This window comes from Amblyraja radiata, chromosome 23 (assembly GCF_010909765.2).
Source record: "Amblyraja radiata isolate CabotCenter1 chromosome 23, sAmbRad1.1.pri, whole genome shotgun sequence".
Lineage (NCBI taxonomy): Eukaryota > Metazoa > Chordata > Chondrichthyes > Rajiformes > Rajidae > Amblyraja > Amblyraja radiata.
Genome location: NC_045978.1, coordinates 19,062,609 through 19,085,979, shown reverse-complemented (window position 1 = coordinate 19,085,979; position 23,371 = coordinate 19,062,609). Strand labels below are relative to the sequence as shown.

Here is a 23,371-nt window from a genome sequence, read left to right as displayed (position 1 = left end):
CTAGGAGGCTGCAAGGTGACTTGGATAGGCTCGGTGAGTGGGCAAATGCATGGCAGATGCAGTACAATGTGGATAAATGTGAGGTTATCCACTTTGGTGGCAAAAACAGGAAAGTAGACTATTACCTGAATGGTGGCCGATTAGGAAAGGGGGAGATGCAACGAGACCTGGGTGTCATGGTACGCCAGTCATTAAAAGTAGGCATGCAGGTGCAGCAGGCAGTGAAGAAGGCGAATGGTATGTTAGCATTCGTAGCAAAAGGATTTGAGTATAGGAGCAGGGAGGTTCTACTGCAGTTGTACAGGGACCACACCTGGAGTATTGCGTACAGTTTTGGTCTCCAAATCTGAGGAAGGACATTGTTGCCATAGAGGGAGTACAGAGAAGGTTCGCCAGACTAATTCCTGGGATGTCAGGACTTTCATATGAAGAAAGACTGGATAGACTCGGGTTGTACTCGCTAGAATTTAGAAGATTGAGGGGGGATCTTATAGAAACTTACAAAATTCTTAAGGGGTTGGACAGGCTAGATGCAGGAAGATTGTTCCCGATGTTGGGGAAGTCCAGAACAAGGGGTCCCGGTTTAAGGATAAGGGGGAAATCTTTTAGGACCGAGATGAGGAAAACATTTTTCACACAGAGTGGTGAATCTCTGGAATTCTCTGCCACAGAAGGTAGTTGAGGCCAGTTCATTGGTTATATTTAAGAGGGAGTTAGATGTGGCCCTTGTGGCTAAAAGGATCAGGGGGTATGGAGAGAAGACAGGTACAGGATACTGAGTTGGATGATCAGCCATGATCATATTGAATGGCAGTACAGGCTCGAAGGGCCGAATGGCCTACTCCTGCACCTATTTTCTACATTTCTATGTTTCTACTCATATTCCTTGCAGCTGACCAGCACACCTCTACTTGGAGCAGATGGAATAATTGCTAATGTAGGGTTCTCCTGGCTATGCGACTGCAGCTATGTAATCATGCATCTATGCAATGGTGCAGCAATCTCCTGAAGTGCGGCTATTGCCCTGCTGCGCTTCCTCTTCGGTCAGCATGTCTGGTGATTCTGTGCTGCTTCCATCTCCAAAGCTTGCTTCTGCCCAAGCTTCCGCGGTGGCTTCCAGGCCCCAGTTTGGAGCCTGGATCCTGGTTTCCACCTCGAACAGCATGATCCCAATCTCTGCAATTTGCGCCTCAAGACTCGGCTCCACATAGTCTGTCTCCCTGTTGGCCTCCTGCTCAGTGCTCTCCTCTATAGTGTCACAGGTCAACCCCGTGTTGGTCAGGAAGACAGCGGAATGGTCATGGGGGAACAGCTGGCTGAGACGGTGCACCAGGCCGAGATCCCGCTGGAACAGTTCCATGCAGAAGGCGAACCGCAGCCACCAATGTTGCAGCTGCTCCTGGTCCACGGGCTCCAGGCTCTGCCTTCTGCTCAGTAGTAGCAGCAGCTTAATTCCTGTCGCTGCCGGGGGCAGAACAGAAAACATGGTTATTGGCCAAGCCTTACACCAACATGGTATCTTGGAGCTGAGAAGCGGGGTGCTCCCCAGAGCAGCAGGGGAACATTTTCCCCATCCCAACAGTACTTGAGCCTACTCCGTCTGGACTATAGACAAAGAGCCTTTTTCACCACTCTATCTACCTGTGGTGCCACTTTCAGGGAACTATTTAGTCATACGTATAGAAACGGGTCATTCAGCCCAACTGGCCCATGCTACACTAGCCCCACCTGCCTGTGTTTGGCCCATATCCTTCTAAACATCCTATTCATGTACCAAATGTCATTTAAACACTGATAGTATCTGCCTCTGGCAACTCGTTCCATATACCCACCACCCTTTGAGTACAAATGTTGCTCCTCAGGTTCCTATTTCCCCCCCCTCATATACTTGTGATCCTAGATCTCTCCGTTCTACAACACTCCTAGGGCCCTACCTTTCCCTTTGAAAGTCCTGCCTTGAAAAAGCAAATTTAACTGAAATAAACTCCCTTTACCATTCATTGCTCTGGCCTGTAGTCCAGCGTATCAAGATGCTGCTGTACCTCTTGAAGACCGTCTTCAATACAGTATCATGATACTGTGATATCTACAATACTATGATATCACATACTTTTGTGTCATCTGCAAACTTACAATTGATGCCCCCTGCTCATTCTCATCTAATTTGTTGACATAGTTACAGGCCTCCAATCTGAAAATCAACCTTTCACCACCTTTCATAAATCTCAGCCTCTTGCAATTTCTTCTCTAGCTTCTCACAGTGTCCTCGGATATATCTACTCAGGCTGGGAAGATTTCTCTATCTTCATATGTCTTAGAATGTCCAGCATTTCAACTGTCCTCAAGATATCTCTTTTAACTTTCCAAAGTTTCCTAGGATTCATGTTGTTCTCCACAGAAATATTGGATCACGTGCCAATTTCCTGCAGCTTCATGCATAGATGACTACTTTGGTTTCTGTGGGGCTTGTTCTCTCTCTCTCTCTCTCTCTCATAGTCTCACTATATATAAAATCTCGTTGGATTCTCCTTAATCTTATCTGCCTGAGCTATCCCCTGCCCCCACTTTGCCTTTCAAATTTCCTTCATAAGTATGCTCCTCAACCTCCTATCCTCTTGCAGGGTTACACTTGATCTCAGCTGTATATAACTTTCCCATGCCTCGAGAGCCTCAATTTCTCTCGTCATTACGGGGTTCCTTACTCCTCACTCTAACAGGAACATGCATACTTTGAACTCTCATCATCACACCTTTACAAGCATCCCATTTTCCAGAAGGCTCTGTCCACAAACAACTTACGGCAATCAACTTTGGGACGTTTTCCAGAGGTTTTGGGATGCCTTCCGGTGGTGCCGCTGAGAAGGCCCGGGCCTCATGGGCTGCAACCTCGCGCGTCGGAGGTGGAGCCTAGCGGGTCGGAGGTAGAGCCTCGCGGATTGGCACCACTGAGTTGTTAGCAGAGGATCTGGCAGCGTTTGTGGAGAGGTCGGTGCCGACCGACTGAAGAGGACGGACATGTGGAAGTGAGAACGTTGCTGCCGAGGGAAGGAACAAAGGAGGACCCAGTGTGGGGAGACTGCCGTGCGGGAGGGGGAAGAACAATGGACAACGGAGGACCCGGCATGGGGGGATGGCCATGAGGGATGGGGAGGGAGGAAAGAACAAAGGGGGACCTAGCGCGGGGGGGGGGGGGGGGGGGGGGGGGGGGTGAATTTGTACATTTGTAAGTGCCCTTTATGGGCTGCTATTTGCATACCTTGGGAATGCAAGCAAAGACTTGTGACATATGAACAATAAAGTTAAGTATTCAATTCAATTTAAGTTCCTGTGTAATACCTTCAAAGTTGGCCTTGCCCCAGTTTGGAACTTTAACTTGTGGATCATACCCATAACTTTTAAAACCAATAGAACTGTGGGCACTTGTCCCAAACAGCTCGCCCACTGATACTTCACTTGCCCAATTCCCAAGAATAGATCAAGCTTTGCCCTTTGCGGAAACATTTCTGAAGACAATTGACAATTTCCATATTGGTCGCCCTCCAGATCAGGTGCAACTCATCCCTCTTGTACAAATGCTCTCTGTCCCTGAAGCAATCCCAATGGTCCACAAATCTGAATCCTTGCCCGCATCCCAACTCCTCAACCATGCATTCACGTGTCATATCTTCCTATTCCTTCCCTCACTAGCACTACCACTCAATATCATGGCAACTCGTCCAAAGTTCCCTGTTTTCTTTCCTCTTTAATATTGGTTAAATTTGCTAACTTCCAATTTATTAGAACGATTTATGAAATTCTAGAAGATATCAAGCAAGGTATCCACTAAATCCATAAGCATCCACACTATCATTGGTTGCAGTTAATTAGGCCATGGTGATTTATCCATCTCGATATTTTCTCTAATACATTTTATATTACAATGTAACCTCTTTTTTTTAAAAAGTATTAATACTAATTTCTTCCAAAATGATTGCAGCATGAAAAGAGGCCATTCGGTCGATTGAAGTCATACTGCATTCATCTTCATTCAGTTTTTAATCCTTCTACCAACGGGAATAATGTCGCTTCATCTGCTGTCCACACCCTTCGAGCTTTTAAATATACCGGTCGGACCTTCTCGCTCAACATAATTGCAGTCTCGTCCCTGCAAATCATTTCGACGAATCTCTTCTGCACCTTTCACATTTCGTGTAACTTGATGCACCGGTGTGTATCGCGATTCGCGTACTCTTCAACGCGCGGCGGGGGAGGGGGTGGTACTTTCAACAAACTATGTACATATCGCCCCGGATCGCTTGTGTAAGAATGAACTGCAGGTGCTGGTTTACACCGAAGAGAGACCCGAAATGTCACCTATCCCTTTCACCAGAGATGTTGCCTACATACCCGCTGAGTTACTGCAACATTTTGTGACTAACCCCCGATCTCTCTGTCTGTGGTTTTTAAATTATTTCGCTTCTTCTTCTTCCCATCAAACTACAACTCTTCACATTTCTCAGCATTAAATATCATTTGCCGCCCGTCGCACCAGCCTGTCCCGGACACCCACCTGCGCTCCGCTCTCTCATCGAGCACCGGGCGCGCAGCAGCCGCTGGCGAAGAGCGGCCGAGTCGGCGCTGCTGCCCAGACACCGCGCCAGCTCACGGTGCGCGACGCTCAGCGCCTCCAGCCCGTCCACGGTCCGCCCGCATTCGCCCAGCAGCCCGGCCGCCCAGCCCGGCTCGGCCAGCTGTACCCGCAGGTAGGAGCGCAGGCAACGCAGGGTCTGAGCGGGGAGGAGGGCCGGCCGCTGATTGTTCATCGCCCGTCCGCCTGCCACTCGCTGCAGAGCAGAGTGAGCGCACCGCACCGCTCTTCACCGTCTCCTCCGTGGGAGCGCCAGGTGCTCGCTGCCCTCCCGGGAGGGCTGCCTCCGAGAGCGGACCCGGTCCTGGGGATCCCGGGAGACTGATACCGAACAGTCCTCGCCCCAGGAACCCGTTGCTGCGGGATTGTTCCGTTGGCGGAAGAGCCCATTCGGACCATCGGTTTTGCACCGATATTGTTTGTTTGTTTGTGTGTGTGTGTGTGTGTGTGTGTGTGTGTGTGTGTATGTTGTATGTATATTTGTGGGTATGAGTGTGTGGATGTGCAAAATATGTGGGAAATAAAGAGATTGTGGTAGTATGAGTGTGTGTGAGAGTGAGGATGAGTATATATCTGGAAATTAAAAATGAGCAGGGGCAGTTTCTAACCACCCTCTATAGCTAGCTGGGAATTAGTAGGATGACTTGCTCTTCAATTATGCCATCTTTTAATTTTTTGTTTACAATTCAGATATGAAACATGCCCAGACTCGGCTCTCCTTCAGACCCAGCCCACGTCATGCAGTGTACTGCACAGAGACCAGGACCTTCCAATGGGAATATCTTCCCGATCCAGACATACTGCCAACTGCACCACACTTGCACCCCATCATTAGAAGCTGAAACCTTCATATCCATGTTCAGGCAGAAATGTTCAACATGTGATGCTGAGATCCTCACCATCACAGTAGTTAATCCTTAGCCAATTTGAAATCAAGAAATGTTTGAGAGCACAGGATACAGGAGCAGGCAACGTCCTGGTTCTAGTACATAACGACCTGTTCTGCAGATTCAGCTGTACCTCTAGCCAAGTTGTTCCAAAAGATTCACTTTGACATCTGTTTGTGGGAAACTGCCCAGGTGTGCCCATCAAAAGGCAGGACAGATCCAATTTGGTTAATTACCATCCAATCAGTCAATTCTTAATGTGAACATATGAATCGGGAGAATGGTGTCAAGGTGAGTCTTGAGTCTGTTCTGGGGTGTGTGGTTTGGGGGGGAACCTTCAAAACCTTCATAACTTGTGTACTATTTCACCAATCGAAACAAATATATTTGACCTGCAGCAGAGGAGAATGGTGAGTAAGGTGGCGAAAAATCGTAGCGCTATGGGGGATTGTTTTTGCGCAAATTTAATTACAACGCAGACAGGAAGTGGTCAAGATGAGAGTTCTAGTAATATAAGATAGAGGTTATTGTGTACAGATGATATAACCACTTGGCTTAATTTGGGTTATGTTCTGATCAAGATAGTAGACCTAAAACATTAACTGTTTTTCTTTCTGCACACGTGGTCTGACCGGCTGAGTCTTTCCTGCTTTTTCTTTTTTTTAATTGACTTTGTTTGGCAACAAGGTATTGATTGTTGGCTTTGATCCATGGGGCAGTGTCACCTGTGGATAATTACAGTGTGGAGTGAATCAGCAATTCTAGCTGACCCTTTCAACTGATGAACCTCACCCTCTCCCTGGACAATGTGACCACTTGGCAAAGAGAGAAGGTGTGGAATTTTGGTCACATCGTTCCCCCACGCATCATAATATCCCCACAATCCTCGAATTAAAAGTTCTCCTTTAAGATTCTGCTTCAATGAATAGAGGAAGAAAATCAGTAAAAATTTGCAAGTCATTTTCACGTTTGATTATTAGCTAAATAAGGCCGAGGGGTAAGAGACAATTGGGATTTGGAGGATGTGATGAGATCTCCAGGAATATGTTTGCTCAGAGCTGGTCTCAGCTGCACAGGAGGTGATGTTTTTATGGAGACTTACTCAGGAGCTGAGGGGAGGGCTGAGGAAGGAGGTTCATCTGAACAGCAGCCACCCTGGGGCACTGATTCCATCAAAGGATGAACCTGAGTCAACTTGGGGATTTGTTAAGTCCTCAGGACATCAGAACACCATTCACAATTAATGATCTTGTTCATGGACGGTACTTTCAGCAGGCAGCTGCGGCCCTTTCCTCACCCAGAGCCCTGCCTCAGCAGATCAAGCAATAGATGTAGCTGGTCCTGGGCCGGTTGATGATTGACTGAGATAATATTTGGTCAAAGAAAAATATCCATAAGATGGACGTTCAGCACACAACCCACCGATCAAAGAGGAGTGACTGGTCCACATACACTATGCACAGTGCCTTTGTCAGAGGGACTTGTACCAGCCAGGGAGGAATTCAAGAAAATAAACCCACCCATCTCAGCAATCAGCTTTTACACTGCGGCACAGTGGTGTAACAGTGAAGCTGTTGTTTCACAGTGCCAGAGTTCTGAGTTCAATCCTGACTACGGGTAGTGTCTGTGTGGAGTTTGCACATTCTCCTGGTATTAGTTTATTGTCAAGTGTACTGAGGTACAGAGTAAAATGTTGTTTTGCTAGTTTTATCAGTCAAATCATATTGTACATGAGTAATATAGATGAGCATAAGTGCAACAGGTAGTGCAAAGAGAAAATTAACGAGAGTGCTGAATATCACGTTACAGCATTACAGTGTTACAGCTCCAGAGAAAGTGCAGATAAAAAAAGTGCAAGGGCTGTAATCAGGTAAGCTGGGAGACTGGGGACTACATCTTTAACTAATGCAAGGTAATTCAGTATTCTGATAATGGCAGGGACGAAGCTGTTTCTGAACCAGGATCATGATTTCAAGCTTTTGTATTTTCTGTCCGACGGGAAAGCTGAGAAGATGGAATGACTGGGTGTAAGTGGTCCTTGATTACACTGGTTGCTTTTCTGAGGAAGTGGGGTCATAGTGGGTTGCCTCAAGGATCCGTGTTGGACTATTGCTGATTGTGGTTTATGTTAACAATTTGCATGTGAATGTACAAGGCATGATTACTAAGCTTGCAGATGAAACTAAAGTGGATGGAATTGAAGATGGCAAATTGTCATCAAAAATTACAGCAGGATCTTGATCAGCTGGGCAAGTGTGCTAAGGAATGGTTAATGGAATTTCAGGCAGATAAGTGCAAGAAGTTGCACTTTGGGAAGTCCAAGTAGGGCAGGAATGGCAGGGCTGTTATAGAGCAGAAGGACACGAATTTCCCTGAAAGTTGCATCAGAGGAATATAGGGTGATCAAGAAGATTGTAAGTACATTGCCTTCATTAGTCATAGTATTGAGTTGGGATGTTATTTTATATTTGTACGTTGGTGAGGCAGCATTTGGAGTATTGTGTTCAGGTTTGGTCAAACTCAAAGGGATATTGCTAAGCTGGAAAGAGTGCAGAGAAGATTTACGAGAATGTTGCCAGGACTTGAAGGCCTGAGCTAAAAGGAGAGTTGGGCAGACTAGGAGTTTACTCCTTGGAGAAGAGAAGGGTGATCTTATTGATGTGTCTAAAATCATGAGCGGAATAGATAGGCTGAATGCACAGAATCTTTCCCACCCTATCCAATGTAGTGGAATCAAGAAACAGAAGACATAGGTTTATGGTGAGAGGGGAAAAAAATGAATAGGAAATTATGGGGCAACTATTTCACACAGATGATGGTGAGTATGTGGAACAAGTTGCCAGAGGAAGTAGTTGAGGCAGGAACGACAACAACATTTAAAATACATTTGGACAGGTACATGGATATGAAAGGTTTAAAGGGATATGGGCCAAACTTGGGCAGGTGAGACTAGAGTAGATGGGCGCCTTGATAGGTGTGGGCAAGTTCGGTTGAAGGGCCAGTTAGCATTGCGTCCTTTCGTCACATCCCTTCCTAGAGTCCAGGAACATCCACTTGTACGTTTTTTAATCTAGTCTATTGAATTTGGTGTTCACAATAAGGCCCAGTCACCAGCAGGCCTTGGCGGACAGAACTCATGTTTGGCAACTTAACCACTAGTCTACTCTTGTCCAAGTATAGACTAGGTGCAAATTTTGCTGAACACTCATACCCTGTCCGTTAAGGCCTGGTGGAACTCATGGTTGCTAAATATTCTAACGTCCCTTCACATTCCCAACCCGACTTTCTGTCCTTGAACTTCTCTATTGCTAGAGTGAAGTCACATGCAAACTGGAGGAACAGTATGTCATCTTCCTCGCATCATATCCCTCCATCTGGCTTCACATTTCACTCCCCCCTCTTCTTTCCATATCTGACATGCTTTTGTCCCCTTTTCACCTCTCCCCTTTGTCTCCACCCCTCACCAAATGAAACTCCCCTCACCTGTACCCACCTATCACTTGCCAGATTTTGCTTCAGCCCCACCTCCCCTTTCCAGCTTTCTCCCCCTTACTCCATCAGTCTGAAGAACAGTCGTGGCCTGAAACGTTGTCTGTCCCTATCCCTCTACAGATGCTGCCTGAGCCGCTGAGTTCCTCCAACACTTTGTGTTTTGCTCAAAATTCCAGAATCTGCAGTTTCTTGTGTCTCCCTTTTGTTCCTGAACCCGTGTGGAAGCTGGATCTATGGGTGAATAGCTACAATCATTATTCAGGTCTGTCTGGTTCAAAATCTCACTGGTGATGAGTTCAGGGTGTTGGGTTGGTGTTACTTGGGTGAGTGTGATCTGGAAATGCATTGCTTGATGACACGAAAATAATGCCAGAAGATATAGGTGACTTGCGCTGAAACACCCAGACATGTGTCCAAAGTTGCATCACTCTGCAATAAGCTTACTTTAATCAGAATAATACCTTTATTGGCTTAACAGACAAAATCCTGGGCATGTGTCCTTAGTGGTCTGAGTGCTGCAGTACATAGAAGAAAGACGGCGTGTACATAGGGGTGATCGGATGCCTTATACTGTACACTGCTGCTGCTCTGGAGGGTGGGCTGACCAAGAGCTGTAGCAGGAGTCACCACAAAAATACAACTAAGCAAGAAGCAGGGTCGCCTCACACACATTTTTTACAAGTAAATCACACAAAGTTCATTTCACCTTTTATAGATCATTCCTGTGATTATTTTTGTGTGAAATCAGACCCATCAGAAGATCTGGCAGTATTAAGTGAGTCTGATGGTTTGCATTCAATGACCTATTAGCCACGTTGCACCAGTTTCCCAGTTTCATAAATTGCACCTTTAATGTTCTTGTTTTGACCTCCAGTTTCGGCAAAGCTGGAGGTAGACTGGGCTACTGTACTGTATTTATTGTTATTTAAAGGGATGCAACTGAGCAGACAACAGCCATCAAAATACTGGCCAAGTTCTATAGACTGGTTAACACTCGGTGGGAGTGCTTTCTCAGACCCTCATTCACCCATAAGGTGACACCATTGCCACTCCATTAATGCAGGCTGTGAACTGAGCATGGCTTATTGCCCAGGGAGGGCCTGGGACCTGTGGGCAGAGATCACAGAGAAGACCATCTGTGGGATACAAAGCACAGAGACTCTTCAGAGACTTCATGTCACGCCACAGTGTGCAATGTGTTTGCATGCTCAGGCTTACCAAGGTGGTAATCCTTGAGATGGATAATAATCTGGAGGACAACCTTTAGTTACTTTCTCAAGGCTGGACTACTGTTTCTGTGAGGGTTATGGCTCATAGTTTCCTCACTGGACCATCTACAGCAAACCTCTAACCTATCCCCTGTTCGCTGCTCACTACCAGTCACACAGGCACCATATGCAAAGGGAATAAAGTCATTTTCTGGGATCTGGGCATTAGACCCACACTTATTGACCATCTCAAATTGAGGAGATGGTGATGAACCATTTCTTCAGTCACTGCAGTGCTTCTGGTGAAGACACTTGCACAGTGCCTTTGGGGGATGGGTTCCAGGATTAAACCCAGGGATGATAAATGACCCACAATGTAGTTCCAAGTCGGGATGTTGTGATGTAATTTCATTCACTCTGGTGAAGTGCAGGTGGGAGTACTTGCACTGGGAATTTGATTGAGAGGAGCGACTGCTGGAGAAAGAGCAGCAAGCGTGTTGCCCCGTGGTAGTGGGCTTTGCTGTACTTTGTGGAATATTCTCTCCCAGATGAATCTAGCAGGCTTCGCCCTCGGGTGGGATTGAGTTCTTTCCTGTCTTGTTTCACTCCAGCAACTTCCCATCAATTGATATCTCAGTCCCACACAAGCTGCATCTCTCAGCATCTGGACCAATGCAGAGGCCTCTCATGGTCAATGGTCTCTTTAGCTTGTGATTTCCTGATTTATTTGATGGTACAGAGAGACTTACTGTGAGACTCAGACACCAGTGGACAGGGAGTCAGGAAAGTGCGACCATATGTCTCTCCCTGCTGGCGGCCATCTGGGAAATACTTCTGACCTTCCTTCCAGAATGGAAAGAGTTAACTGTTTGTGCACCAGCTTCAAAATTGTGCTGTTGTTTCATCACGGAAAACCTCTGTATGTGTTCCTTCAGAGACTGCACCATCTCCTCCTCCACGTCTACATCTGGTTGGGAGATTTCCTCATTTGGACGCCTCATTCTTTTTAATACCTGAGAGGAGAATTAAAGTGAAAAGTGAATGATTGTCCCCTGAAGTCAGTAAGTACTTGCATTTACATGTTTAGTTTAGTATAGAGATACAGCATGGAAACAGGCCCTTTGCCCACCAAGTCCACCCTGACCATTGATCATCCGTTTGCGCTAGTTATTCCACTATAAACTAAGGGCGATTTACAGAGACCAATTAACCTACAAAACTGCACGTCACTCAAAGGAAACCCACGTGGTCAGAGGGAGAACGTGCAAACTCCATACAGACAGCACCCAAGGTCAGGATCAAACCTGGGCCTCTAACGATGTGAGGCAGCAGTTCCACCGCTGCCCACATCTTTCCTGATCTCAGAATAAATGCCACAATACTCGGCCTCTGGCTCACAGATATGAGTGGGGCAGTCTAGGGCACTGAAGGTTTCCCACTGGCCATTTCTCCAGCTGGGTGCTCACACAAGCTAAGGATCTATGCTCACTTTGTACACTGTGTGGATCCAGGGGCAATGCACGGGTTTACTTCCAGCACAGTATCAATCTCCCACAATTGATCCACGAGATCCATCCTACATCCCCACTACCTCTCCCGCATTTTGTGACCAGCTGTCCCAAACTCCTGCTGCTTTTCGACAAACCCTGACTTAAAATCTCACTGTCTCACCAGGTAGTTTACTTCATCCCAGCCTTAATGTTCCCATGTAGGGCTAGATATCCCACAGCCTCTCATAGTTTGTAATGTCATTCTGGTTTGATCTCACTGTATTACCATTTTTTACCTTTGTGCGATTCTCCCACAGTGTGTATCTGTGTGTATCCTTTGTCTGGGGTGACCCTGTGTGTGTAACAACGGTCTGTATCCTCTGCCTGGAGTGTGTGTAACAATTGTCTGTTTCCTCTGTCTGTGTTGACCCTCTGTGTGTAACAACAGTCTGTTTCCAGTGTCTCAGGTGGTTTCTGAGCTGTTCTCACAACTGGTATGGACCAGTTTTTACCTCCTGTGCTTAACCCATATTGGATGTATCCCATTCTCTGCCCCCTGCAGTGTGTGTTGTAGTGGGTACTTTGTCACATGTCTGGGTTATTTCTGGGCTTTACTACTGTTCTCTACAGCTGGACACAAATATTGGTTCAAAAACATGGTGCTAAATCTTTGTAATTCTGTTTTTTACAAATTAAAGGCCATTCACATTAAATCCTAACTCCTGCCCCTCGGCCTGCCACCCCTCCCCCAACCCCTCACCAATACAGAAGGTGCCAAGAGCAATCTGCGAAAATAGTCTCACCTGCACAATGCAGTAGGAGACCACGCCTTTGACGATGTTGAAAGCGACCAGAATGGTCAGCCAGGCAGCAGGTGGGACCAGGGAGCTGACACAGAGGCAGAATGCTGGTGGGGTGTTCAGTGAGGCGCTGAGGGATGTCCCGGGAAAAGTCACTGCAGGGCTTGTGTCTGCACCTGGGAATAGACAGGCTGAGCAAACAGAAAGAACACCGTCACAACACAGTTTGAGAGGACAGTTTTGCCCACTATTATCCAAAAAAACCTTTTGGTATTTGGTTTGAATATAGTCAATGATCGAATTTCCACGGGCAGAGAATTCCAAAGATTCACTTCCTATCGACTGAAGAAATTTCTCCTCATCTTTGTCCTGAATGGTTACTCCTTATGAGTCTCAAATGTTCATTTTGTTTCTCTGTCCAGTGAAATTCCCTGACCAGCTAAGTGTAGCCAGCATTTTCTATTTTATCCTCTAATTTGGGACTATCACCCCTCAGTTTGAGACACTCCAGCAGGGGAAATATTAACTCCATGTGTACCCTGTCAGGCCCATTATAATTGTGTACATTTCAATGAGATCACTTTTCATTCTTCTAAAGTCAAGACTGTATAAAGCTAGACTGCTTAATCTCTTCTCCTATGACAAACCCACCATCTCAGGAATCAATCTGGTGAACCTTTGCTTCACTCCCTCCATATCCTTTCCCAGGTAGGGAGCTAGACCTGTACACACTACAGGTTGATGTGTTTGAAGAGTTATGGCCCCACAGTAGCGTTCTACTGCTATAAAATAATGTAGTTAAAAAATTATAGTCCAGAGAAGATGCCGTTGAAATATCTAGGCAAACGTTTGAAGGTTAAGAAAAGGGAATTAAAAAATGGCAAAAGAGAGTACATGCAAGTCCGTTTCAGATTCAGGGTAAAAAAGCTGACGGTCAGGCTGAGAAGAAAATATGCAGGTGAATCACAAAAATGTGTAGGAGGAATAGAGTTAGGGCGGCACAGTGGCGCAGGGGTAGATTTGGTGCCTTGCAGTGCAAGAGACCCGGGTTTGATCCTGACCACGGGTGTTGTCTGTCTGTAGTTTGTACGTTCTCCCTGATATCGAGTGTGCTTTCTCCGGGTGCTCCGGTTTCCTCCCATACTCCAAAGATGTACAGGTTGGCAGATTAATTGGCTTCTGTAAAATTGCAAAATTTGTCCCTGGTGTGTAGGATAGTAGTCTCGGGTGATCGCTGACCGGCACGGACGGTAGTAGCGGGTTTCAACTTCCCCCGCTCCTCACATTAACTGTGATTGCCCTAATGCTAAAAGATTAGATGTGCTGGAATTTTTAAATTACACCCTTTGGAGGTAGACAGTCCTACCAGGGATGGGCAGTGCTAGACCTAATCCTCGGGAGTGAAAAGTGGATGAAGTGCCAGTGGGCGAAGACTTTGGGGGTTGTGATCACATTCTGGTAGGTTTCAAGGTAGTTGTAGAAAGCGGCGAGGAGTAGGTATGGAGGGATAAGGACAGTCCATAAATTAAATGTCTGTATTGGGGGAGAGGTGATTAATAAAGGTGACAGGACCTAGGAGCAGCAACATGTAGGTAAATCTACATCCAATTAACTGAGCCTTTTAAAATGGAGGTTCTGAGAGTTCAGTGTTAATGTGTTCCCATTATGGTGAAGGGTACAGATGGCAAGTCTAAGGAACCCTGGAAACCAACACACATTGACGGTTTGATAAAGAAAGTGTAAGGTTGGTGTAGAACACTGAAAATGGGGAATCTCTTCAGAAATATAGATAGTGTAGGGATGTGCTTACAAAAGAAATTAAGAGGGCAAAGAGTGGCATCTGATAAGATTACAGGAAAACCCAAAACATTTAATGTATATTAAGAACCACAGAACGAGAGAGGTCGATTAGGGATAAAAGGGGTAATCTATTCATGAGGATGTTAGCAATGTCTGAAATCAATATTTTTCATTTCACCAAGGAAAAAGTTGTAACAGTAAAATTAAAGAGCACGTTAAAATGAAAAGGGAGGAGGTATTAGCTGTTTAGAGGGCATAACGCTGGATATATTCTCAGTGTCTGATGAGGTGCTTTTCAAGCTGCGGTGGGAGACAAGGGGAAAAATTGTTGAGCCTTAACAAATCCCTGCAGAAGGAGGAAAAGTGTGGGGATGGGAAGATGTGACTGGTGGGATCATGTTGATGGTGGCAGAAGTGTGAAAATGGGCGTGTTGGATGTGGGGACTGGTGGAGTTGGAGAACGAGGGGAACTCTATCTATTCTTGTTCCATCTGCGGTTGAGGGAGCAAGAGCAGAACTACAGGACATAGAGGAGACAGAGAGTTTACGTATAATTCAGTAAAGCTCTTATTAAGTGAATGTTTGAAAAAATTCTAACATTTTCCCTGTTATATCTGTAGTTCCCTGTTTTCTCTCTCCCTCCTTCCTTAAATAGTTGGGTTATATTTACCACTAAAGAAATGTAAAAGCGGTAGGCATTTGTCCATGCAGACTCACTCCACCATTCAACATGAGCGTGGCTGCCTTTCAACTTCATGAACATTTTCCCCCCTCCTCCTCCTCATATCTCTTGATCTCGTTGAATATATTGACTTGGCTGGCACTGCATTCCATGGTAGAGAATTCCACAGGTTCATCACATTCAGGGTGAAGAATTTCCCATTCAGTTGTAAATGCCAAAGCCACATTGAGATGCTGTGACACCATGGTTCTGTACTATCCAGTTATTGGGAACATTCTCCCTGTATCTGGACTTAGTTCTATTACTATAAATCCATACTCTGATGACCATAGGCTTAATTGGCAATCTGTCCTCATAAATTAGTTCTGTAATCCCAAGAATCAATCTAGTATATCTTTGGGTACAAGGAACTGCAGATGCTAGTTTACAAAAAAGACACAAAATGCTGGAGTAACTCAGCAAGTCAGGCAGCATCTCTGCAGAACAAGGATAGGTGACGTATCTGGGGAAGTAAATCTTTGCTAAACTCCCTCCATGACAAGAAGACCTTTCCTCACAAAAGGTGACCGACACTTCTCACAAAACGTAAGATGGTCATACTAATGCCAAGTACAGCTGAGCAAGCCAACATTTCTTCTACATTCAAACCCTTTTGTAGCAAAGGCCAAAATACCATCTGCCTTTCTACCTAGCTGCACCTGAACGCTTGCTTTCAGTGACTGGTGGGACATCCTAGTTTTGTTACACCTTCCTTTTTCCATTCATCATTCAGATAATAACCTGGCTCTTGGCTTTTAGAACCAATGTCAATAATCTTACATTTATCTTCATTAAACTGCATCTGCCATTTTCCTTACCCGTCCAAATGACATTGGATCTTCTTTGCATCCCCTGTTTACTCTACCACCCCCATCCCATAACACCCCAACCCCACCAGTTTTGAGTTACTTTCAAACTCGTTATATTTAGCTTCCTTGTCGACATCATTGAAATATCCTGTGTATAGCTGGAGTCCAGGCACAGATTCCTGTGTCTCCCCATTAATCACTGCCTGACACCTGGAAAAAAAAACCATTTCCCTTCTGTCAGCCAATGCTCAATCCATGTCAGTATGTGTTTTACTTTTACACATTAAACTCATATGTGAAGCATTATTAAAACTTCTGAAATTCCAAATACATAACATCCACTGGTTCTCTCTTCCTCAAAAAATTCCAGTAGATTTGGTAGATTCAGTTTCATGTCTATGCTGACTTCGATTTACTACTATTTTTAATATGTAAAGCAGGATTGGGCCACTCTTCGCATTGGGTTTTCTGCCTTAAATGACTATATGTAAACAGTCTATTCATTCTTTTAAGTGTTATAGCCACTGCTTGTTTGCTGTCATAGTCTTTAATGCAGTTTCCTGATCAACCATAACCGACTTATATCGAGTGTTTGTGATTCCTAGTTTCAGATTAAACAATACAATACAATACAATTCAATTTATTGTCATTTGGACCCCTTGAGGTCCAAACGAAATGTCGTTTCTGCAGCCATACATTACAAACAAATAGACCCAAGACACAACATAATTTACATAAACATCCATCACATTGCTGTGATGGAAGGCCAAAAAAACTTCTCTCTCCACTGCACTCCCCCCCCCCCCCCCACCCGATGTCAGAGTCAAAGTCAAAGCCCCCGGCGGGCGATGGCGATTGTCCCGCGGCCATTAAAGCCACGCCGGGTGATGCAAGGTCGCACACCGGGTCTTGGTGTTAGAGCCCCCGGCGTGCGCTCGCAATCCCGCAGCCATTCCAAGCCGCGCGGGGCGGTGGTGTAAGGCCCCGCTCCAGGAGCTCTTCAACCCCGCAACTCGGGCGGGAGAAGTCGCCGTTGTGGAAGCCCCGAAAAGCGGTCTCCCTCCAGGGACCCGCGGGCTCCCGGTGTCACTGTCCGCCAAACCCGCAGTTGCAGCCACCGAATCTCCGGGGGTCGGGCCGCAGCAGCGTCCACCACAGCTCCACCCGCTCTGGACTCGGCCAGCTCCGCGACGGTGAGGTGAGTAGTCGGCACCACAGCCCCCGGTCTTCCTGTTGGAGGCCGCTCCTCGTTGCAGCCCCAACGACAACGGAGACCCGACAAAGAAAAGGTCGGGTCTCCCGTGCAGGGAGAGATTTAAAAGTTACCCCCTCCTCCCCACACCACCCCCACCCCCCCACACACATACCCCAACAAAAACTACATAAAAACATAGACATAAAATAATAAAAACGCAGACGGACTGCAGAGGCCGCTGCTGACGAGAGTCGTGCCGCCCGCCGCCCACCGAAAACACACTTATTGTCAACCTTCGTTGTCCCACCTGAAACACAGTGAATTAGCGGCAGATATTATCCCACCAGGGACCTGGTGTGTAGAAGGACAGTGACCTGCCTGAGACTCTCGGTGAATGAGGGACAGTGTTCCACCTGAGATCAGAATCAACAACAGACAGACTGAAAAAGAGTCTAAATCAAAAAGTCACCTATCCATGTTTTCCAGGGATGCTGCCTGACCTGCGAGTTACTCCAGCACCTAGTATCTTTTATTTCTAGACCAGCTCTGCAGTTCCTTGTTTCTACAAGAGACAGACTGTGTCTCACCTGAAACCAGTAGTGATATTTGACCATTCTGGTTGGTGCCTCCCAGTGAAGCTATCATGGAGCATCTATATATTCCACTGTCTTCTTCTTTCACTTGATGAATGGTGAGTGAGTCTCGTTCTCCAATCGTCACGTTCTGGTCCACGTCGCGGTAGAGCTTTGTTTTGCCGCCACCTTTCCAAATAATTCCCTTCAGCTCTTTCTGATTTACCACCTGTGAATAAAGCGAAGGTTTTTAATTAGTTTTCAGTTGAAGCTGTAGTTCCTGTGTGCTGCGCTTTGCAATGTAATGAGATTGTTTTTATTCACCTATGGAAATCGGTCTTGTGTCACTGCTTCATTTCAAATAGAAAGGCAAAAGGATCCCTTTGTATCCTCTACAATCATCCTTGATGGATGTCACATTTTCTCACCAGTTTTATCAGACATGAGCGAGACAAGAAGCAGGATACTGTAATCAGACTTTACTGGACTTTATCTTACACTAAACATTGTACCCTTAATCCTATACCTGTATACTGTATGTAGGAGCCATTCATGCTTAAGTTAGTTACAGTTAGCATGTTTTATTATTTTGTCTGGATATTTCTATCAGTATTGTTTTGTACGCTTAAGGGTGGGAATTTGATACGTGGATGGGTGTGACTTACAGTGAACTAAGTGAAACGACAGGGAGTGGTCAGATCAGATGGGAGCTGGCACGGGAAGAGAAGACACAGTTTTTACCAGTTCAGATAGTAAGAACGGAAAGCTATAATTTGTATAAGACACTTCTTTGTCTTTACGACGACATCAATAAAGAATCAATGAAAGTGGAAGATTCGTTTTTGCTATCGACTGCGTAAATCCACTCCTCCATGCCAGTGTAGTAACGGCAATTAAAAGTTGGACATTGGAAAGTTAAGAAATTGCCATTACACTGTGAATGGCTTGATTGTAATCATGTACAGTCTTTTTACTGACTGGATAGCACGTAACAAAAATGCTTTTCGCTGTACCTTGGAACACGTGACAATAATAAACTAAACTAAAACTACTTCGCTGTACGGTGCTTTGTTCCTGAGCTACAACAGTTCCTTTTAAAATTCTCATTCTTGATTTTCTTTTCCTCTTAAGTCACACCCTTCCCCATCTTGAAGCTTTATAATTCTGCAAGATCACTCTGTTCCTCGTCTAAGCTGCTCTTGTACATCCCTGAACTTTGACGGAGATGTGATTTTATTCCGTATAGTATCTCCGTCCGCACTGTGGCCGCCTCTTGCTGGAGCCTGCAGAACTTAAAATTGTGGAGCTGGCGATCCATCAGGGATCAACTTTGGAGCTCCAAACGTGGACTTTAACATCATGGAGCTCGCGGTTCCTGGTTCGAGCCCTAATTCAGGAGCTTCGACTTCCCCAACGCAGGAGCTTCGATCGCCCGTGCGGGAGCTTGGATCATCCCGACGCAGGAACTTTGATCGCCGGCTGTGGGAGCTCAACAGGAATGTCGGTCCTCTGTGATGTGTCCACCAGGAGACCACGCCCTATTGTCCCCGTGGGTTGGCGACGCCGGGTCTTTGACGCCATCCATGGCCCGGCCCACCCTTCCATCGGGGCGACTTCTGCGCTGGTGGCGGACAAATTTGTCTGGCAGGGCCTCCGTAAACTGGTCGCAGCTTGGGCCAGAGCCTGCATCCCCTCCCTGCCAGACGTCGAAGGTTCAGCATCATGTGCAGGCACCGGTACAAGATTTTGTGGTTCCCTCTGGCCGTTTCCGGCACATCCATGTGGATTTGGTAGGTCCACTGCCGCCGTCTCGCGGTGCCACACATCTATTCACCATCGTGGATCATTTTACGAGGTGGCCTGAGGCTATTCCGCTGACTGACACCTCCGCTGCATCTTGTTCTCCGGCTCTCGCAGCCCATTGGATTGCTCGTTTTGGAGTGACTGCGGACATTGCCACCGACCGGGGGACCCTGTTCACTTCCGCTTTGTGGGCGGCTCTGGCGCAGGTGTACGGGGCGCAGTTACACCGCACCACCGCCTATAACCCTCAGGCCAATGGGTTAGTGGAACGTTTCCACCGGCATCTGAAATCGGCGCTCACTGGTCCGGACTGGATCGACCAGTTGCCTTGAGTGTTGTTGGGCATCTTTACAGCCCCTAAAGCGGACCTGGACACGTTATCCGCTGAGCTGGTGTACGGCTCTCTGTTGCGGGTACCCGGGCATTTCCTTCCTACAGCTCGGGGGCAGCCAGAGCTGCCTCGGCCGTTCTGGCGAGTCTTCGGGAGAAAGATCCTGTTGGATGTCGGGGGCAAGGAGGAGATCGTCTCGGTGGCTCGCCTCAAGCCCGTCCACCTGGATGTCGCTAGCCTGGGGGTGGTGGCTCAACCCCGGCATAGGGGCCGTCCGCTGGTCAATGTTCCGGTGGCACCTGTTGTGCCTGTTTCCCCTGCACCATTAACGTTTCCTGGCTCTGTTTCGCCAGTCCCACTTGTATCGCCCGTCCCGTCCCTTGCTGGGAACATTGTGCACAGATGTCTGTGCCTTTGGCATGAGTAAACCTTTCAGGGGAGGTTGTTGGACAAAATACACATGGACACTGCACCCTATCCCTGTTTAACTTCATGGCCCTCTGGCTGTTAACCATCACCTAAGCCATCTATAATTGAGCTGCTTGAGCAATTTCCTGGCCCTTCCTTCCATCCTGTAGTTTTGTTCCATGTCCCAAACCCTTTTCATCTGTTTCCTTGTCTGAGCAATTAATTGCCCTCAGTCTGTTACTAAAACTGAAGCTCCAGTGCTATCTCGAGAGGCTTCTGGAAGCCCCTATAAAAGAACAGCACAAAGAGCCTCTCCACCCCTACACCAGGAACATTTCAAACATTTCCATCCGGTTCAGCAGGCACAGTCTGGCCTTAAATCGGGCTGGCGTAATGACAAATTACAAGGCATTCACTGAGACTGAACAACAGGGACCCTTGTCACTATGTTTTTACTTGTTCAGGTTCATTGGTTTATAAATCTCTCATTTTCATGTCTCAGTTTTCCAAAATAAAGAAATGACCTGCCCAAGCTTTCAATTGAAAAGAATAGTTCCCCTAATGTTTGGAAATTGAATCCAAAAGCTTAGCTGCAGCTTCCTGCTCCTCCCTCACAAGCTCAACATTAATCATGAATACAGTTCATCAGACAAGCTCAAATACTCTTAGACCTGAACTAAACTCAGCTCATTCATAAATTACAAAGACCTCATCTATTTTTGTCCTTGTATCTGTTGTTTCAAAAAATGTTCCACAACCCACTTGTACCTTGTACCAGTTGACGAACTTGTAGGTCTGGCTTTTCACCCTGATGGCTGTGCAGGGTAATGTCACGGACTCCGCACACTGGGCAGTCACCATGGCCTGTGGTGGCGCAGTGGTCGGTGAGATCCAGAATAATACGATTACAATCCATTGCTGAACCAATCCTGAGGACAGTGAAAGAGAACTATATTATTTTAAGTGGAGTTGGAGAATGATAACTTATTTTCTCATAAGTGGAGTTGGAGCGAATAAGCAGCGTAGGACAGATTAAGGATAAACAGAAAATAGTTGGTACAAAAGCTTGAAGAGGTATAGAAGCTTGAAACTGCACATCAGTAAACTCAGAAGCAGCTTCTTCCCCTCTATAATCAAGCTTCTGAACTGACCTTCCATAAGCTTGAGCACTGTACAATTCACCTCTACCCTATTGCGGACATTGAACTTTGTCTATGGAACAGATGCACTACAATGCTGAGAACTGTATTCTTATTTTCCTTGGTTTAGTTTGGAGATGCAGTGCGTAAACAGGCCCTTCGACCTACCGAGTCCGCGCCGACCAGCGATACCCGCACATTAACACTATCCTACACACACTAGGTACAATTTACAATTATACCAATCCAATTAACCTACTTACATGTACGTCTTTGGAGTGTGGGAGGAAACCGAAGATCTCGGAGAAAACCCATGCGGTCACAGGAAGAACGTACAAACTCCGTACAGACAGCACCCATCGTCGGGATCGAACCCGAGTCTCTGGCGCTGTAAGGCAGCAACTCTACCGCCGTGCCACCACACTGCCCCTAATTGTACTATGGTACTTAATTCTATTTATATAACGATATAACAATTACAGCACGGAAACAGGCCATCTCGACCCCTCTAGTCCGTGCCGAACACATAATCTCCCCTAGTCCCATATACCTGCGCTCAGACCATAACCCTCCATTCCTTTCCCATCCATATAACTATCCAATTTATTTTTAAATGATAAAAACGAACCTGCCTCCACCACCTTCACTGGAAGCTCATTCCACACAGCTACCACTCTCTGAGTAAAGAAGTTCCCCCTCATGTTACCCCTAAACTTCAGTCCCTTAATTCTCAAGTCATGTCCCCTTGTTTGAATCTTCCCTACTCTCAGTGGGAAAAGCTTTTCCACGTCAACTCTGTCTATCCCTCTCATCATTTTAAAAACCTCTATCAAGTCCCCCCTTAACCTTCTGCGCTCCAAAGAATAAAGCCCTAACTTGTTCAACCTTTCTCTGTAACTTAGTTGCTGAAACCCAGGCAACATTCTAGTAAATCTATGCATAGTATTTTCTGATCTGATTGAAACAAAGCTTTTCACTGTACCTCAGTATACGTCACAGTAATAAACCTAAACCTATTGCCTGCTTGGGAGGGTGAGAGCAACTATGGAGAGGGATATGGTGGGCTCAGGATTGAGAGAGGTTGTAATGTCGCCTTGGCATCAAAAGCAAGAAGAATTTAAGTTCAGGAAGAATAACTAGAACAGAGTAAGCTTGTGATCAAAATGTATTAAAATGTCAGATCAGGACAGAGAAATGGTAATAAACTGGGACTATTAAAGTAAATTGTCACCCCAAGACAGTTTCAAAGAATATTATGAGAGCAGGAATGAGTGTGATTAATGTCAATTTCAAAGGAAGATGGAGAATACGGTTGGTTTAGGATATACAGTGTACAGAGATGTTATAGTGCTGCTTGGGAATATTCTGTTAACACCTGGATGATATTTTACAGTTCTTGCATTTATAGACCAAGCAGTGTATTTTCAATGTCGCTCGTATTGCAGCAACCTGGTGCTTGAGAAGACACACCAGTTAATTGTGCTCCCCCTGGTTCTTTCAGGTGGTACATGACATGCAACGAAGCACCAGTTACAGTTCACGCAGCTGGGTGAGCTTCCAAATGGAAAAAGACAATCAAGTGATTCCTCAGAAGTGCGTCCAAACTCACCAGCTGTCGCTGCACATATCTCACCAGGGCTACGCACTCAACAATTAAATTTCACACAACAGACTGTCGAATTCAAAGCCCTGTAGATAATCATAACTCTGGACTATATCATCTGTTTCATACCACATCCCAGAATATTAGCTGAATATAACAGGCAAACATTAAACATAGCCAGCTGAACTGAAGTTGGCACTCACCGTGTAGCTCCCGTCTCATGCTCTCTCTTCCCTGCTTTAGCTTACAAGACTTCCTGTTGCAGTCTGCGATTAGACTGGTCAAAGATTGCAGCACTCACCACATCTCAAAACCTGCATTCTGTTATTTTCTTAGAATGGGTGTTACTGGAAAGGTCAGCGCACTGTCCATTGGTGTTTGCTCACTACTGTAAGTGGCAGTCAGCATGAAACTGAGGGCACTCTAATGCATTCACCTCTCCATGTGAGCTGAGTGGATGTGAATAAGACAGAGAAGATGGTCCA

General features: G+C 46.1%; 2 protein-coding genes across 2 annotated transcripts; both read right to left on the bottom strand.

Moving 5' to 3' along the window:
- Positions 1-832: 832 nt before the first annotated feature.
- Positions 833-4,802, bottom strand: LOC116986066 (regulator of G-protein signaling 9-binding protein-like). Its single transcript, XM_033041247.1, has 2 exons — positions 4,550-4,802; positions 833-1,461 (listed from the first exon to the last, which is right to left on the bottom strand). The coding sequence occupies exons 1-2, from the start codon at positions 4,800-4,802 to the stop codon at positions 983-985; spliced, it is 732 nt and encodes a 243-aa protein (XP_032897138.1). The 3' UTR covers positions 833-982.
- A 4,644-nt stretch (positions 4,803-9,446) lies between these two features.
- LOC116986278 lies at positions 9,447-23,371 on the bottom strand. The gene is made up of 5 exons (XM_033041653.1): positions 23,090-23,371; positions 20,913-21,073; positions 17,618-17,831; positions 12,508-12,695; positions 9,447-11,227 (listed from the first exon to the last, which is right to left on the bottom strand). Exons 1-5 carry the CDS (start codon positions 23,106-23,108, stop codon positions 10,994-10,996), a joined length of 816 nt encoding a protein of 271 aa, XP_032897544.1. The 5' UTR covers positions 23,109-23,371; the 3' UTR covers positions 9,447-10,993.